General features: G+C 40.5%; 1 protein-coding gene across 1 annotated transcript; it reads left to right on the forward strand.

Moving 5' to 3' along the window:
• Positions 1-471: 471 nt before the first annotated feature.
• LOC140068989 (3-galactosyl-N-acetylglucosaminide 4-alpha-L-fucosyltransferase FUT3-like) lies at positions 472-7011 on the forward strand. Its single transcript, XM_072114335.1, has 2 exons — positions 472-584; positions 4102-7011. The coding sequence occupies exon 2, from the start codon at positions 4207-4209 to the stop codon at positions 5344-5346; it is 1140 nt and encodes a 379-aa protein (XP_071970436.1). The 5' UTR covers positions 472-584; positions 4102-4206; the 3' UTR covers positions 5347-7011.
• The last annotated feature ends 10614 nt before the right edge of the window (positions 7012-17625 follow it).

Below are 17625 nucleotides of genomic sequence, written 5' to 3' on the forward strand. Positions count from 1 at the left end.
CATGTGATTGGCTGACACATATGACATCACATAAAACAATTAACTCCTGCCTTACCAGGCAGGATCTACCATTGCAATGTCCCCATGTAGTGTGATGTAGTGACATGCTGTGGGGCTGACTAGACCCTACACAGACAGTAAGCTACATGGTGGGACGTATTCGCAACCACTCCTCCACCTTGCATCGGCGAGGGTGTTGCATAAGCATATATACAAATAAGCTGTATAAGGATAAAGTGGGATATGTCTGTGCCATATCCTGTAAGAAGACATCTGAAGAATCGTTACAATATATGGATCCAAAAACAAGGTGTGAACCCAGCCTTATACAGTATAAATAAATCCAGATTTAAAAATCCGAGGCATTGAATAAAGATTTATTACAAGTCTGAGCTGTAAGCAATAATGTAGTTGCAAAAGTACTAAAGTACACAAAGAGCACGGTTACATGATTGGGTAATGCCTCCTACATCACAGTAAGCACCTGACGGAGGAGAGTAAGTCTTGGGAGCAGCAAGGAATCAATCCAAAAGAGGAAACAGACCTTTCTCTGGACACATGGATCGGCTTTCTGACCCTGTAAGGTACGGAGGGAATGGGGGAGACATAATGTATGTATTACACCTGATAGTATATACCATGTTCAATTTACAGGATTAAGGAGGTTTCACGTCTTCTTTAAAATATTTCATTTTCCTTACTTGGGAATTCATTTGCACTTGTGTACTTTTATTTTTGGAAGGGAGGATCATATTAAGTTCGTTTGCACTGGCATTGTACTCGAAAACTTATTTTAGAGAAACCTTGTTTTACTTCATTTTATGTCATTTTTAAGTAGTTCAACCTATTTGTTCAGTCTTTCTCCATCCCCATGGATTACTGCTGTCACTTAACCATGGCATAGGTCTGACCTCTACCCCTATATATGAGTGTACTGCTTGAACACTGTAATTAAAATTCAATTTGACTGCAACAGCCTCCCCTCTTATTTTGCCCCCCAACAGCCTCCCTTCTTATTTTGCCCCTGACAGCCTCCCCTCTTATTTTGCCCCCACAGCAGTTCCCCCTCTTACTTCCCACCTCCCAATAGCAACCCCTTTTATTTTGCACTCCACAGCCATGAATAGGGATATAGAGTTTATCTGAAACGCGTAGGCTGCCAGCCTAAATTCTTGTGAATACTCTGTTTCAATTTGTCGGTACAGAAGTTTTCTTCAATAAAGAATTTGTGTTTTTAACATACAAGTGGATTTTCGTATCTAATAGCCAAAGCGTGTGAGTGTTTGCTATACTCCAAAAAGGCAGGAGAAACCAACAGATACCCCTCTTTTTTTGCACCCCCTCTTATTTTGCCCTCAACAGCCCCCATCTTATTTTACTCCCTCAGCAGTGTCCCCTCTTACTGTCTTTCTCCCAGCTGCACCCCCTCTTAATTTGCACCCCTACTGATACCCCTTCTTTTTTTACCTCTCAAAAGCCCCCCTCTTATTTTGCATCCCCTATCAGCTCCCCTTTTTTATTTTGCAACCCCCTAACTGCACTTATTATGCAGAGTAACACTGCCTCCCTGCACTACCCGCACCTCACTGTAATCAGAGCTGAAATCCTAGCACTTACCACCAGGTGGGACAGCGGGACAGAGCCCGAAAATTGTGGCTCAAGCACAGGGTCACAGGGAAAACTGCTACAACCAGGAACTCAGTTTTCTATAAGTGTAATGGTTGATCTTTCACACAGTGACAAATCTTAATCTCTTATCACCGGCGCTTGTTTTCAGCTTAATGACCAGACTCTATCTTTGGAATCTGACATGTGTCACGATAATTGGCTATAACTTGGGAACGTTTTAACATATCCTGGTGATTTTGAAACAGTTTTCTTGTGACACATTGTACCTCATGTTAGTTGTAAAATAAGTAATAAGTTTTGCGTTTCATTTCGAAAAAAAAATTGGGAAAAAAATTTCAGTTTGGCAAAAGTTCTGCTTTCTAGGCAGAACATTTCTGGAAGATCTGCTTTATGATGACATGGTTTTTATGTGTCCTCTCATTTTTCTAGGAAGTTATGAGGCTTAGAACTTTATGTGCGATTTTTCTCATTTTCATAACTTTTCATAACTTTATTTGATTGCTTTGTAGAACATTTTTTATGAGGGTATTTGATGAAAAATTATATTTTATGGGAAGTTCTTTGTGTGTGTGTATTTTTTTTTAGTCGTTCAACGTGCGGGTTCAATATTGATTTAGATTTATTGTACAGATTAATACGGACACAACGATAACAAATATGTAAGTGGTTTTTGTGTTTTATATACTTTATTTGGTTTTTGTATGTAACTGCTGTAATTAAGGGACTTTTATTTTATTTATTTAATTATTATTATTATAAAATGAGTTTTGATTTTTTTTTTTTTTTTTTAAGTTTTCCAGACTTGGGCTTGAACAAGTGATTGTCCGATATCTTGTTCAAGCCCTTACAAATGTATTGCAGTGTGTAATGTAATTGTAGCATGGTCAGTTAGTCACAGCCGGGTCCAGTAGGAGGCGGAACAGAATACCAGGCAGGCTTGGGGCAAATGCCGGACCCCGGGGCTACAGCGGGAAGGATCCCTGTGGGGCACAATCAAGGGGCATTACACTTAAACTTGTAAGGGGTTAAAGTGTTAGTGCCGCATATTTGAGCTGTAATGACACAGCCCGAACCCGACACTTCCAGTACCGGAAAGTACCATTAGATAGAAAGATAGATAAAACTTTATTAATCCTTAGGGAGGAAACTATTTGTGATTTCAGCAACCTATAAAACTAAGCATCTACATAGACATCTACCACCAGGTTGAAGGATTGTAAACCAAGCACGCTGACATACTGTTGTGTGCCCCCTCTGGCAGGGTCTGCTCCTATTTAAGCTTCTTACACCCTTGTTTTTATGAAAAAAGTCTTCTGAAATTATGTAAATGAGCCTGCGGGGCTCCAGGCTCCATTAACACCTATGGACCCCCAAGCCCATCAGTCTCATTTGCATAATTTTAAAAAGAAGAGCAGATCCTGCCAGAGGGGATAGACACCAGTATGTCATCGTGCTTGGTTTACAATCCTTCATCCTGGTGGTGGATGTCCTTTAATGGCTGCTGTAAAATCCCTGTACGGCAGTTATAAAGATTAATAACATTAACTATTAATAACAAAGAATCTTGTTCTAAAGAGAAATGTGTTGTGACCCCCCCCCCCCCCCCCCCCCTTGAGGTTGAAGCAGGCACATCTCAGCAGCTTGTTTACCAGGTAAGATCTTCCATCTTCGGGGCTGAAGAGACATGTTGGTTGCAGATCAGTGTCAGGCCCCCTGATCACACAACAATAATGATCATCAATGATATAGGTTTATATTAAATTTATAATGATTTGGTCTTATGGGGTCTCATTTCTTTTTTTTTTCCAGTATTCATAGGTAACTTCATAGTTAGAAATAAATAATTAACCCCTTATCATCAATACTTGTTTACAGCTTAATGGCCATACCATTTTTATGTTGTATTTTGAAGTGTCACAATAATTGGTTATAAATAACTTTGGAACACTTTAACATACCCAGATGATTAAAAAATAATCTTTTCCTGAAAGTTTTTCATTTTATAATGGCATTCACCGTGTGGATCCAATAATGATTCTATTTTATTATGTAGACGATACCAAATATGTAGTTTTTTTATTCATTTGTGTTTTTGCTACTTTATTATTACATCACTGCTGGCCTCAATAATCAGTACTGAGAGAAGTAAATTTTAGATGATTATTGGTTTTATATACCCCCTGCCAACATTTATATCAACATTTTCCAATCTGAACAACCCCTTTTAACATCTTCTTGTGTGGTTAACAATTTCTTGTATATAGAGCAAAGTGTTGCAATGGAGAATAAAGGTTTAAAATTAGTTCTCTGAAGTTGGTGCTACCAACTCTCTTAATTTCCTTACAATCTATGAGACAAGATTTATTAAATCACCAATGTATATAATACTCATTTTTCGTTTCATTTGTTTTCTTATTACAATTATTGCTATGATTTATGAAGTTTAACTTTAATTTCCTTCTTCCTCTTAAGGCACAACCCTGGGTACCAAAAGTGAAGACAGACGATCTATAAACATCTTCTGTAAACATCTGTAAACATCAAGTGGCTTTTGACCGTCCTGAAAAATCACGCTATATGTCTGCAATGGCTTGTGCAAGCCGTTTACCAAAGACAAGCTGGATCTTTCTGTTTTTGGTTATATACAGTTATTGTATTTTTGTATTATGTACATTTTACAACCGTGCAGAATCACCTGCATACAAAAGTGACTGTCCAAAGCTCAATTTTAACATGTCATTGAACTGTTCATTCCTTCCAACAAAAACTGTTCAGCCAAAACCAACACCACAAGACCAAATGAAGTTGTCAAATCAGTCTTTGATTATTATCCTTCTTTGGACATGGCCTTCAGGAGATAAGTTTCCTCTCAATCAATGTCCTCCATCTTTTGATTCATCTGATTGCTTCCTTACAGTAGATCGCAGTGTGTATTCAAAGGCCAATGCTGTTATTTTTTGGCACAAAGATGTATCAAGATCCAAATCTCTGTTACCACAAGAGCCAAGACCTCCCAATCAGTATTGGATCTGGTTTAATGTAGAGCCACCTCCGCATGTGAAAAATCTCACCATCATGGACAATCTCATCAATATGACCATGTCCTACAGGGCAGATTCTGACATCTTTACTCCCTATGGATGGTTGGAAAAGACTGAGGATAAAGAAAATTTTACTATTCCGCAGAAGACCCGATTGGTTGCTTGGGTAGTAAGTAACTGGAAGGCAACAAAGAGAATTGAGTATTATACAGAGTTAAATAAGCATATCAAAGTAGATGTCTATGGAAAAAATAATTTACCCCTTCCAAGATACCAAATAAGAACGGTGGAAACTCTGTCCACATATAAGTTTTACCTTGCTTTTGAGAATTCAGTCCACGAAGATTATATAACAGAAAAACTCTGGAGAAATTCATTCCATGCAGGAACAGTTCCAGTTGTTATGGGTCCTCCACGTAAAAACTATGAACGTTTTATACCACCAGACTCCTTTATTCATGTAGATGATTTTTCTAGTCCCCAAGAATTGGCTTCCTACCTCCTCAGTCTGGACAAAGATGATCAAAAATATCAGCAGTATTTTAACTGGAGGTCTAGATATCAACCGCAAAAACTGAAAAGTTCTTGGGATGGAAGATATTGTAGAGTATGTAAAGCCCTGAAAGAAGCCCCATTATATAGAACAATTCCAAGTATCGCTGAATGGTTCAAATAACCAAAGAGATGATAGATTAACCATATTGTCATGGCTTGTTGGTTTTTCAGAGATAAAACCACTTTTGTCCATTAGACTTGAGCATTGATTAAGATCTAGCTGCTCACAGACAATAGTGGCTTAAAGAGCAACTGTAAAGTTACTTACCAAAAAATAGTTTTAGCATAGCTGGAGAAAGCGTTCGAAAAAAAATCTAAAGATACCTATATCATGCTGCTGGTTCTTCCTATCCTGAGATCCATCCTGGTATATCTATCATCTCCAGGGGCATTGCTAGGGTTGTAAAATTTGGGTTGCACAAGCCCCAATTAATATGTATTGGCAGTCATGACCGTTTCTGTACACAACTCCTTCTCAAATGAAACCAAGCAAAACCTTACCTATTCCATCCAGCAACTGCAGGTGAGTTGTCCGCAAACTGTAGTTGTTCTCTATTGTCTACATTAGACCGAGCATCACCATTTCTTCTCTTCAGCCACATGTCCTCCCTGTGGAGTTAACCACACAGACATGTTCATTGTTCTTACATCTTGGCCCCTTAACAGTGTTATCCTGCTGCTGCCATTAACACTCTCCCTCAGCAATTGACATCCTTCATACTTAAAGGAAATCAACCACTGAAAAAACATTAAAAAAAACTATAAATACTTACCTCCACTGAGTAGAGGGAGGTGACGTCACGCGAGAGTAGTAAATTCATACCTTTCCTGTGATATCACCGCGCTCTCCCATGCTCCCAGCATGGAAGAGCGAGGTGTGGGGGCGTGCATAATTAGCAGCCTGGAGCGGCGGACATCTTGTCCCCATACTCCGTGCTGCTAAAAATTACTTTCTTTTCTAGGTGATTAAGAGTGGAGGTGGTTGATTTCCTTTTAAATCCCCTTAATGTGCCAACTTCTTACACTGTGAAATAAAAAAACAAAATAGTACTCACCTGCCTTCCTTTCTGCTTCTCCTCTTCTCAGTGGAGTGTGGGACAAGTCGTGGTGATGTCATTATACTGTGTCTCCAGCTCCCAGCACTGTAGTCAGGGTTATCTGTAGTGAAAGACAGAGCTGACAACTCCTACAGTCCTCATCACTACAGTCCTCATCACTATCACAGAGGATGCAGATAGAGGTGATAGTTTGGAGAGCTGCCTGGTCAGCGGAAAAAGTGTCCCGCGATCTGGGACACGGGCCAAAGCCCCGGATCTTTTGACCTAGTGAAGCCCCTCATCAAAATTCTCTCAGCTTCTCCTAAAAGGTCGGGCACTTGGGGACACTCGGGTTGTGACATCAGCTAAGGTCACTGGGGGCATTCACATGAACGTACACTAGCAGACCAGCCAATCAAAACACAGAATCAGTGTTACTGCTTATACAGAGATCTAGTTCAGAGCATGGCAGTGAAGACACAGAGCTGACTGCACAGAGCACTGGATCTCTGCTTTATAGTAAGAAATGATCTTAGCGTAAGCTACTACACCACAAAGAAAACATTTGTTACAACATGTTCTACTACCTTACCGCATTCACAATGCTTCCTCTATACATATTCAGATCTATGTGACAAAGGTCGTGCCAAAAGAAACGTCAACAATTTGAACTGTAAAATACGGTTAATATATTGTTAATATCAATACTTGGCAAAGGCCGAAATGTTATATCACGTTGGAATGTTATATCAGGTTGGAATAAAACAAATAAAAAGATTGAAGCAACTTTCAGTGTGTGCAGTGTTTTTCATACCCCATTCCTGATTAAGGCGCTATAAGATTAAAGGACATTTACTATCAGTTTTGCTGTTAGTAAAAGTGTCCTAATAAGAAGTTCCTGTGGAACAATGTTCTGCAGGACTTCTTTTATTTTAACCGTATAAGTTGCAAGTTATAAAAGTTATGTAAATGACTCTGGGGCTCTTAGGCTATTTCACCCGTCACCCATATTTTAATGTATGCACATCCCCTGTAGAGCTAGTAGCCCCACCCATTACCTATGAACTGAGGGGGGGGGGGGGGGGCAAGACCAGTGCTACAGGGGAGTGCATATATTAAAATACAAGTTTCACTAAGGCACCCTGGTGATATAAATACCAACCAAAAGCATACAAGACCAAAAAGTCGTACACAAAGTACCATAAACTAATTCAAAATACAAATCTTTATTATCACATGTAGAAAATCAGAAATTGGACATTAAAAACACACACGTTAAAATCCATTATCCACAGTACCAAATGTCAAGTCATGTAAACATACCAATGGAATCAGTATATAAAGATGGGAGCTATGCTGAGCACACAATTTAAAGTCTATTCAGGTAATACCACAAGTGTCAAGAACAATACCTGTGTCTCAAGTGAATAAGCCCCAGACCACCACCACAGCACCCCGACGCGCGCTTCGCCACTGCTTCCTCACCCGTTCCACACCCCCTTGAGGAAGCGGCGTCGAAACGCGCGTCGGGGTGATTTGGTGGTGGTCTGGGGCTTATTCACTTGAGACACAGGTATTGTTCTTGACACTTGTGGTATTACCTGGATAGACTTTAAATTGTGTGCTCAGCATAGCTCCCATCTTTATATACTGATTCCATTGGTATGTTTACATGACTTGACATTTGGTACTGTGGATAATGGATTTTAACGTGTGTGTTTTTAATGTCCAATTTTTGATTTTCTACATGTGATAATAAAGATTTGTATTTTGAATTACTTTATGGTACTTTGTGTACGACTTTTTGGTCTTGTATGCTTTTGGTTGGTACTTATGGTTTAAACAGCATAGGGATCTGTTACAAGAGAGGTGGGTACGGTTATTTGTATTCACCCTGGTGATATAGCCTGAGCACCTCAGGATAATTAGCATAATTTTTTTAACTCTATATTTCCACGATCGCGGCATATACAGTTATAATAAAAGAATTCCTGAGGAACATCATTCTTATTAGGAAACATCAGAAAGCTGATGGTAGATGTCCTTTAAGGTAAAGAGTCATTTTAAAAGGTTCCATTTATTCCAAAAAGAATCATGTTTTGGCAGATCAGTGTATCAAAGTCACTAGAAAGCCCCTGGAATGTACGGGGGGTCATATATTAGTCAGAACACTTATGTGATTTTCTGTTTTTTTTTGCTTTTTCTGGATTTTGGACTTATTTCATTTACCTTGAGTGTGATTTATCAGGCATGTGTGTCTGTCAGTGTGTTGTGCCTTTTTTTAAATAAAGTTCCATAAAAGTCTCAAATTCTTCTGCTACGCCCTACTAAACTTTTGCCTATGACTGCTTGGAACTGGAATTTACTTGTGCAAAATTTGTGTGTTTTATATCAGATAGCAGAGCTGTCTGAGTATTTTATAAGTATAACATAGCAGAGCTTGGTATGTCATTGTGTTTTATGTCCATCTCATGACTCTGATCTGTCTTATCTCTCTTTTTCTTTGTGTTAGATACTAGTGAATGTTCCAAAGCTAAATAAAAGTGAAGATAAACCCTGTACCCTGATAATCTAAGCACATTGTCATCACACAGCATCTCATAGCACAGGGGGATGATGAAGTTTCTTCTTAGGGAAGAATCTAACACTGACCATCACTGAGTGATATGAACTACAACACTAATAATAATGACTATAATTATAAACTAAGGGATTAAAAATGATTTATTTATTTATTTATTTATTGTGTAAACATCACTAGGGGATTTAAATTTGAGAACTTTCTTTCGTGAGCCAAACCCTTTAAAAGAAATCTACCATCAGAATCCTTCACAATAAAACAGGGACATTTACTCATAGATCCAGGCACCATGACTATGGTAATCTTCTTACATAGTTATGCTAATGAGCCTGAGGGGCTTCACAGGTTGTTGCAATGAGCAGAGCAGGTCTACCCCTGCACTTCACCTGCACTGCTAAATTACACTGGCAGAGAGCAGGGATGTGCCTGGATCCATGAGTAAGGGTCTCAGCTTTATCATACTTGAAGGATGCATGTGACATTCTCCAAATTAGGTTGCAAGCATTCAACATTGCTAAGCGGCTGCATTGGTCATAGGCAGAAGCCAATAGTGCTAACATCTTTGATAATGAAGCTGCTGTTGTTGATAAACTCTTTACAACTTGCATATAGAAAGCGGCTAGAAGTGGAAAATGCCATCATCAATATGTTGCATAGAATTTGTGTGGAACCGATATTCCGTATCACGTTTTTCTACCTACGTAGTACCTTTAAAGGGGTTTTCCTAATAATTAAAGTTAGGCCTTTTCCACGGACCGGACAGAAATTGCCAAGCATCACGCTCAGCGATCTCTGTCAGTGCCATAGAGATTAATGGAGCAGAACGGTCATGCGTGGCCGCTTACTCCATTAGTCTGACGGAGAGGCGAAGGGTTGGAAAGACTCCTTGGTTTCGCGGTCTGTGGGGGTCTCAGCACTGAGACCCCACTGATCAGCAAGTTATGCCTTATCCGTGGATAGGGCATAACTTTAGTTTGTGGGAGTGGTAGGTACTCGCAACTAAAGTGCAGAACTGGTTCAAAGGAAGTTTCAACAGCTTCCCCAAATATAAATAAGATGAAGAAGAGGATTTACCCCCAGGACATTGGCTAGCACTTTACTTTTATTGGTACTATTACGTTCATATCTATTTATCATAATTTTATTTGTGGGGTCTTTTTGTAAATGTAATGTACATTTTGTATGTTATGAGAGCTGATCGCAACAAAAGAATTTTGTTGCAGAACAAGTACACCCATTCATGGTATTGTCATTTCTGAATGACAGTGGGACACATATAACTGGACAGAGATCATTTAGACTCCGTGGGAGGAATTTAACATATGCGCGTGCTCTGTATATCCCCACCCCATGCTGTTTAGGTGGTATAGAGCGGCAAATAATCACAATTACCGGAGATACTGGAGTATTTGCCTGAAAACTGTTATATAAGTTATGATACCCCCCCCACACACACACACACAAGAAGGCAGGTATTGCTAACACTTGCGATTATTTTCCCATTTATGCTACCTCTATGCCAGGAGGGGTGTGAAGCGGGGTGCGGCTGAGGAGTGGGCCAGTGCTGGGAGTTCGTGTCCCTGCATCAGCACAGTTGCTGCAGCCAGCGACTTTTCCCAGCCAAACGCGAAGAATGTCCCCAAGACAGAATCCTCGTCCAGAGAGCAAGTCTGACGTATGTCTTGCCGGGAAGTAGCTGCCGAAGATCCACTGGAGCTGCAACAACAAGTTGTTCAGGAGAGATGATATGCCGAGGGACTGTCTCCTCTCCAACAACATCCAAAGCATGGGACAGTGCATCAGCCTTGATATTCTTGTCTGCAGGACAGAAGTGAATCAACAAGTTAAAGTGTGAGAAAAACAAGGGCCACGGGGCTTGTCTGGGATTCAGGCGCTGGGTTGTCTGGAGGTACAAGAAGCTTTCGTGGTCTGTGTACACACACGGGACCCCCATTCCTCCAGAACACATTTGATCACTAACAGTTCTTTGTCACCAATAGAATAATTTCTCTCCAGGGGAGAAAAAGTCCTAGAAAAGAAGCCACATGTGAGAGTTCGGCCCTTAGGCCCTTTCTGGGTGAACACAGCTCCAGCTCCTATGGAGGAGGCATCCACCTCAAGATGAAAGGGTTTCTCTGTGTCAGGCCTAGTGAGAACAGGAGCCGATGCAAAACGGACTTCAATCTGGAGAACGCTTCTTCAGCTGCAGGGGCCAGGTATGGAGATTGGCACCTTTCTTGGCAAGTATCACGATGGGAGACACCAGAGTGGAAAAATGCGGAATAAACTGCCGATAATACTTTGAGAAACCCAGGAACCTCTGTATGGCTTGCAGACCTTCTAGGCGTGGCCACTGTAGAACTGCAGGCAGCTTATCTGGATCCATCTGGAGGCCTCTGTCGGAAATTATGTAGTCGAGGAATGGGAGGCCGCGTTGGTGAAACTGTAATTTCTCCAGCTTAGCATAGAGACGGTTGGTCTAGAGGGGGCCAAGAACTTGCCATACGTGTGGCTAATGGGTCTCGAGGTCTGGAGAAAAGACCAAGATATCATTGAGGTAAGCCATAAAACAGGAGTACAGCAGATCCCTGAAAATGTCATTCACAAACTCCTGGAAGACAGTAGGAGCATTATATAGTCCAAATGGCATCACAATATATTCGAATTGGCCTTCACGGGTGTTAAACACTGTCTTCCACTCGTCACCCTTGCGGATCCAGATGAGATTATAAGCCTGATGAGATCCAGATGAGATTATGGAGCCTGATGCTGGTGCTTAGAGGCAAACAGCTGTTGCAGTGAGGTGATAACTTGACCAAGCAGTTCTCCTTGAGCAGCAATCTGTTGGGAATGCTGGACGACAACACTGGAAAGATCAGCCAGTACCAAACGTGACACCTTGGCGGGGTTCATGGCCGGATCTTACTGTCAGGGTTTGGGATCAGAGTACCCTCTGGACTACCGCATCTTCACCAGAGCCCGCCGCAGTATTGTATTGCAGTATAGAGCCCGTGACAGTATTGTTGCTTACACCCATCATTTCAACTAGCATGCCCCGCTTGTCATAAACCCAGCTTTATGCAAATGGAGATTGCGTTTCCCAATAGCTCATAAGATATCCTCCTTTATTCCTGTACGCTTGCATCCCGACCTACCCCCAGGAATGAGACTGAGCAGCGAGTTACCACAGATGGGCCGCCATTTTGGGTGAAGCGGCAGACCTGCAACTCCCTTCCAACATGACGGATGTGGGGCGAGGGTCTAGCCAATTCTCAGGTAAGAAGATGTGAGAGCAACAGGTGTTATAAATAAGCACACAACACACTTCCATTCAGAGAAATACTCCAATGTGAAGGATGTATTCAACCAATGGGGTTTCAGACTAGCTGCTAGGGAGTGTCCGATTTAGGGTTAAATACACAGCACTGTTTGTTCCTTTCACACAAGTTAACTAGATGAAGCTTCTTGTGCGTAAAACGGCTGTAGCTATGTGATGTCCTGCACGTTTTTCCTACCTTCCCCTTGTACACATTCCATTATGTATTTGGCAATAAAAAGGATTCACAAGACGATTCATGGTGAGTAACATTCTACTTTTGTATGGACTTTGGGGAACATTTACTGAGGGCTTTGCGCCAGTTTTCTGTCGGACTTTGCACATTCTTTTAGGTGCAAACTGCTTGCAAAGGTATTTAACCCCTACGGGACTATTTTGGCCTTTAGGATGCAGCCCCATTTTTCAAATCTGCCCCTTTGTGGTTAAAGTGGTTAAAGCGTGGGAACGCTATAAGATATCCAGGTGATTTGGGGATTGTTTTCTCATGACACATTGTACTTCAAATTAGTTAAAAGATTTGGATGATATCTTTTGTGTTTAGTTATGAAAAAAAAGAAATTTGGAAACAATTTGGAAAAATTCTTTATTTTCAAAGTTCTAAATTCTCTACTTTTGATGCAGATGTTCATAGCACCCAAATAAATTCATAACTTACATTTCCCAAATGTCTGCTCTATTTTGGCATGGTTTTTTAAGATTCTATATATTTTACTAGAATCTTATGAGGCTCAGAATTTGGGGGCCATTTACATTCACATTTTTTGGAAAATCACTAAAACCCGTAAAGATGGACCTGCTCAATTTGTTAACCCTTTAGGTGCTTTATAGGGGTTAAAACAAAATGGAGGTACTTTTTTTTAGCGCACACGATCGTATTGTGTCGCATGCGATGGAAATCGGGGGTCGGAAAACCCAACGGATTCTGAAAAATTAGCAGTGTTTTAAAAAGAATTTATGTCACTTGACATGCACCATACATGCACCGGGAAGAAGAAGGTGAACTCCGGTGGACCTCGGCACAGCAGCGACACCTGCTGGATATCGGGCGCACAACCTTAGTGAATCCCGGCAGGCGCGAATCCACGTCGGACAACGCGCCGCAGGAATCGGGTATGGACCAGGTAAGTAAATATGCCACATAGTTTTGGGGCATCTACAGCTTTTATGACCTCTTTGTTGGTGGAGGAAATGAAAATCATACATTTTTAGGAAGATTTTTTTTATTTAGTTTTTATTTTAGAGTGTTTAACTTTTTTATCACTTTCTAGAGCATTTTTTAATGGGTTTTAATAAAAATTATCTTTCTTCAGAGCATTTTTGGGGTTGTTTTTTACGGGGTTTACTTTGCAGGTCCAATAACAATTATGTTTTATTATGCAGATTGTCATGGACGCAGCAATACTAAATATGTGGAGGTTTTGTGTATTTTATTCAATTTTACTGAGGGACCACTCAGAATTTTTCTTATTTCACTCGGATTTTCATATTCTCAAAGCTGTGCATAAAATTACAGCTATGGTAATCTCCAATTGTTTCTTTTTATATATGTTTCTTTTTTACATATATTTCATACAGAATTCCTTTGTCTTTTTAACCCTCATCATATATGACTCATTTAGCTGAACAGATTTCTATCTATCTCTTACTACTTACAGGTGGTCCCCTACTTAAGAACACCTGACTTACATGCGACCCCTAGTTACAAACGGACCTCTGGATGTTGGTAATTTACTGTACTTTAGTCCTAGGCTACAATAAACAGCTATAACAGTTATCAGAGGTGTCTGTAATGAAGCTTTATTGTTAATCCTGATTCTTATGTCAACCCAACATTTTTAAAATCCAATTGTCACAGAGACCAAAAAAAATTTGTATGGGGGTTACAATGATAAAGTATACAGTTCCCACTTACATACAAATTCAACTTAAGAACAAACCTACAGAACCGATCTTCTATGTAACCCGGGGACTGCCTGTATATGTAATCTGACTTAAATATGTGTGCAATCTATTTGTGTTATATATTATGATATTTTTTATGTAATTACACATTGTGATTACCCTTTGGACACTACTTTTTTGTATTTATTTGTATGTTATCTTCACTAATACTTCGGTCTGATGAAGACATCAATAGGGCATTGAAACGCGTTGCCATTTGTTCTGCATATAAGCATCTTCTATATACAAGAACATAACCAGGAAGTGAATCCATAATCCCTGATCCCTTTAGTTCTCTTTTTCGCCCATAAACCAAATAAACAGCATATAACTTATTCTAATAGAGATTTACATGGTCATTTTTTTTCTTTTTCACCACATTTTACATTTTTATATAGAATTTTCTTCAGGACTTGATAGGTCATCTATCAGATGACTGGGAGCCCCAAAACCTGGCCCTCATAGCAGTGATAGCAACACCTCCAAGACATCACAACTCCTGATACACAATGTAATGTCCAAGCTACTGCAGCTTTGCTTTCATTTACTTAGATGAAGATGTGCTGCAGTAGCCCTCTCCTGCCACTACACAGTGTTTGGAGCTGTGTCCTTATGCTAAGTGTTTGATCATCGCCAATTTAATACTGATAAATCAAATTTAGGTTTTCTTGGAAATACATTCAACCATGAAAACATATTTTTTTAATATATATTTTTTTATATTTTAATATATTAATTTTACATTTGAAAAGTTAAATGAGGGTTTCTTTTCTGAAGGGCAAAATGTATTTCCTAGCTGCACAATTAAAAGTTATGTGTGACGTAATGGGAAATGAAAAATTTAGATTTTCTTATGGGGTTTGTTTTTACAGTCCAAATGACTCATCACTTTTATACTTTTAGCCAATATAACAGAAATTCCAAATTGATATAGTTGATTTTTGTGTTTCACATTTAAATATTTTGGATAAAAAAAAGTTATGTAACCATTTTCTGACACCAGAAACTTTTTAGTTTCAACAAAATGTTATTGTTTGGAAATCAAAAAATGTCTTACAATCAGACAGGCAAAACATGAACCCCTCACAGCGGGGAACATCAGAAATCAATGTTACCTAATACATAGCTAGCTACTGTATAATATTAAGAAACTAAAAAAGGGGTGGGGTTGGGGGTGGGGTTACAGTGGGAGAAACCGCCAGGGTCTCTGGTGTTGTGTTACCTAATAAGGAGCAGATAAGAGTTACAACGTTGTTCCAGAGTGAGGCGACGGTAGGGCAGTGCCATCAAATATGAGCCATGTTGCCCAGGGCGTTGTAGCCCGGAAACAGTTATTGGATAAGTTGGGGTTCATATTAGTGAGGCAAGAAAGAGCATAATAAATCCTAACCTGAGTGAGGTCTCTGTCAGCGAGACCTGCTGATTACATTTTGCTAGGGTAGTACAACAGTGTCTCCATCTCAACAAAGAGCGTTGGCAGCCAAAGTCCACCTCAAACTGTTCAATAAAAAGCGACCCGATGTCGTGGGGAGGAGCTTTTAAAATAGAGTATAGGGGGGAGAACTTCCCTCTGCCGAAAGGGTTGTTCATACAGATGTTGTTCGGGAATCGGAATTCCTCGAAGGTATAGCCCATACAAAAAGTAGTATTTTATTGAGTCTAAGCAGTTTAGATGAAGGATCTTCAGTGTTTAGCAATGAGTTCATTACAACATAGGAGCTTAACCCCGAACATCAGATGTTATATGTGGAGGAAGCCCTTCGCCTCCCACCATCAAAAAAACCCTGATTCCAGACAAGGAGGGAATACAAGATTACAACGTTAGTAATAGGGAGGGATTGGAATGAAGTTTGTGATGAAATTTGAGACAGTGGCAGATTTTTAAAGAGTTAAATAAGAAAGGTGATCGGGTCTGTAAAGAGGGAGGCAGGGGTCCTGTCATCCATAACAGGCTTGGTAGTGATATAAGATGAAGTAATTGGGATTCCAGGGAAATCCATCTTCAAGTGTTTTTAGGAGTTGCAATAGGGGCAAATTGGGCTACTTCAGCTGCTTTGTAAAAAGGGCAAAATTAGGTAGCAATAATCAGCCTAAGCATTTATATATATACACCATATATACTCGAGTATAAGCCGTGTTTTTCAGCACAATTCTGTGGTAAAAAATTCCCCACTCGGCTTATGCTCGGGTATATATTAAAAAAAAGACTGACTACTCACCATTCCAACGGGCACAGCAGCTCCTATTCTACCTTCATGTGTGCGGCAGGTCCGCAACAGCTTTGTGGGCAGCGCCTATTCTTTCTTCATGCCGTCTCTGTTAGTATATAGAGGCTGGCGGTGCCCTGTTGGTCTCTGAGAGTACATAAAGGCTGGCGCTGCACTGTTGGTCTCTGTTTGGATATAGAGGCGGGTGGTGCCCTGTTGGTTTTTGTTAGTATATAAATGCTGGCGGTGCCATGTTGGTCTCTGTTAGTATATAGAGCCTGGGCATCCCTGTTGGTCTCTGTTAGTATATAGAAGCTGGTGCTGCCCTGTTGGTCTCTGTTAGTATATAGAGGCTGGTGGTGCCCTGTTGGTCTCTGTTATTATATAGAGGCTGTCGTGCACTGTTGGTCACTGTTATTTTATAGAGGATGGCGCTTCCCTGTTGGTCTCTGTTAGTATATAGAGGCTGGTACTGGCAAGTTGGTCGCTGTTGTTATATAGAGGGTGGCGCTGCACTGTTGGTCTTTGTTAGTATATAGAGGCTGGTGGTGCACTGTTGGTCTGTTAGTATATACAGGCTAGTGCTGCCCTGTTGGTCTCTGTTAGTATATAGAGGCTGGCGCTGCCCTGTTGGTCTTTGTATATAGAGGCACCAGCCTCTATATACTAACAGAGACTAACAGGGCAGCACCAGCCTCTATATACTAACAGAGACTAACAGGGAAGCGCCAAACTCTATATACTAAAAGAGACTAACAGGGAAGCACTACCCTGTATATACTAACAGAGACTAACAGGGCAGCACCAGCCTTTATATACTAACAGAGACTAACAGGGCAGTGCCAGCCTCTATATACTAACAGAGACCAGAAGGGCAGCACCAGCCTCTATATACTAACAGAGACCAACAGGGCAGCGCCAGCCTCTATATACTAACAGAGACAAACAGGGCAGCACCAGCCTGTATATAATAACAGAGACCCACATGGCACCAACAGCCTCTATAAAATAACAGAGACCAACAGGGCACCGACAGCCTCTATATAATAACAGAGACCAACAGGGCACCACCAGCCTCAATATACTAACAGAGACCAACAGTGCAGTGCCAGCCTCTACATACTAAGAGACCAACAGGGCAGCACCAGCCTCTATATACTAACAGAGACCAGAAGGGCAGCACCAGCCTCTATATACTAAGCGACCAACAGGGCAGCACCAGCCTCTATATACTAACAGAGACCAACAGGGATGCCCAGGCTCTATATACTAACAGAATACAAAGTAAAGGGGTGAA

This window comes from Engystomops pustulosus, chromosome 7 (genome assembly GCF_040894005.1).
Source record: "Engystomops pustulosus chromosome 7, aEngPut4.maternal, whole genome shotgun sequence".
Classification (NCBI taxonomy): Eukaryota; Metazoa; Chordata; class Amphibia; order Anura; family Leptodactylidae; genus Engystomops; species Engystomops pustulosus.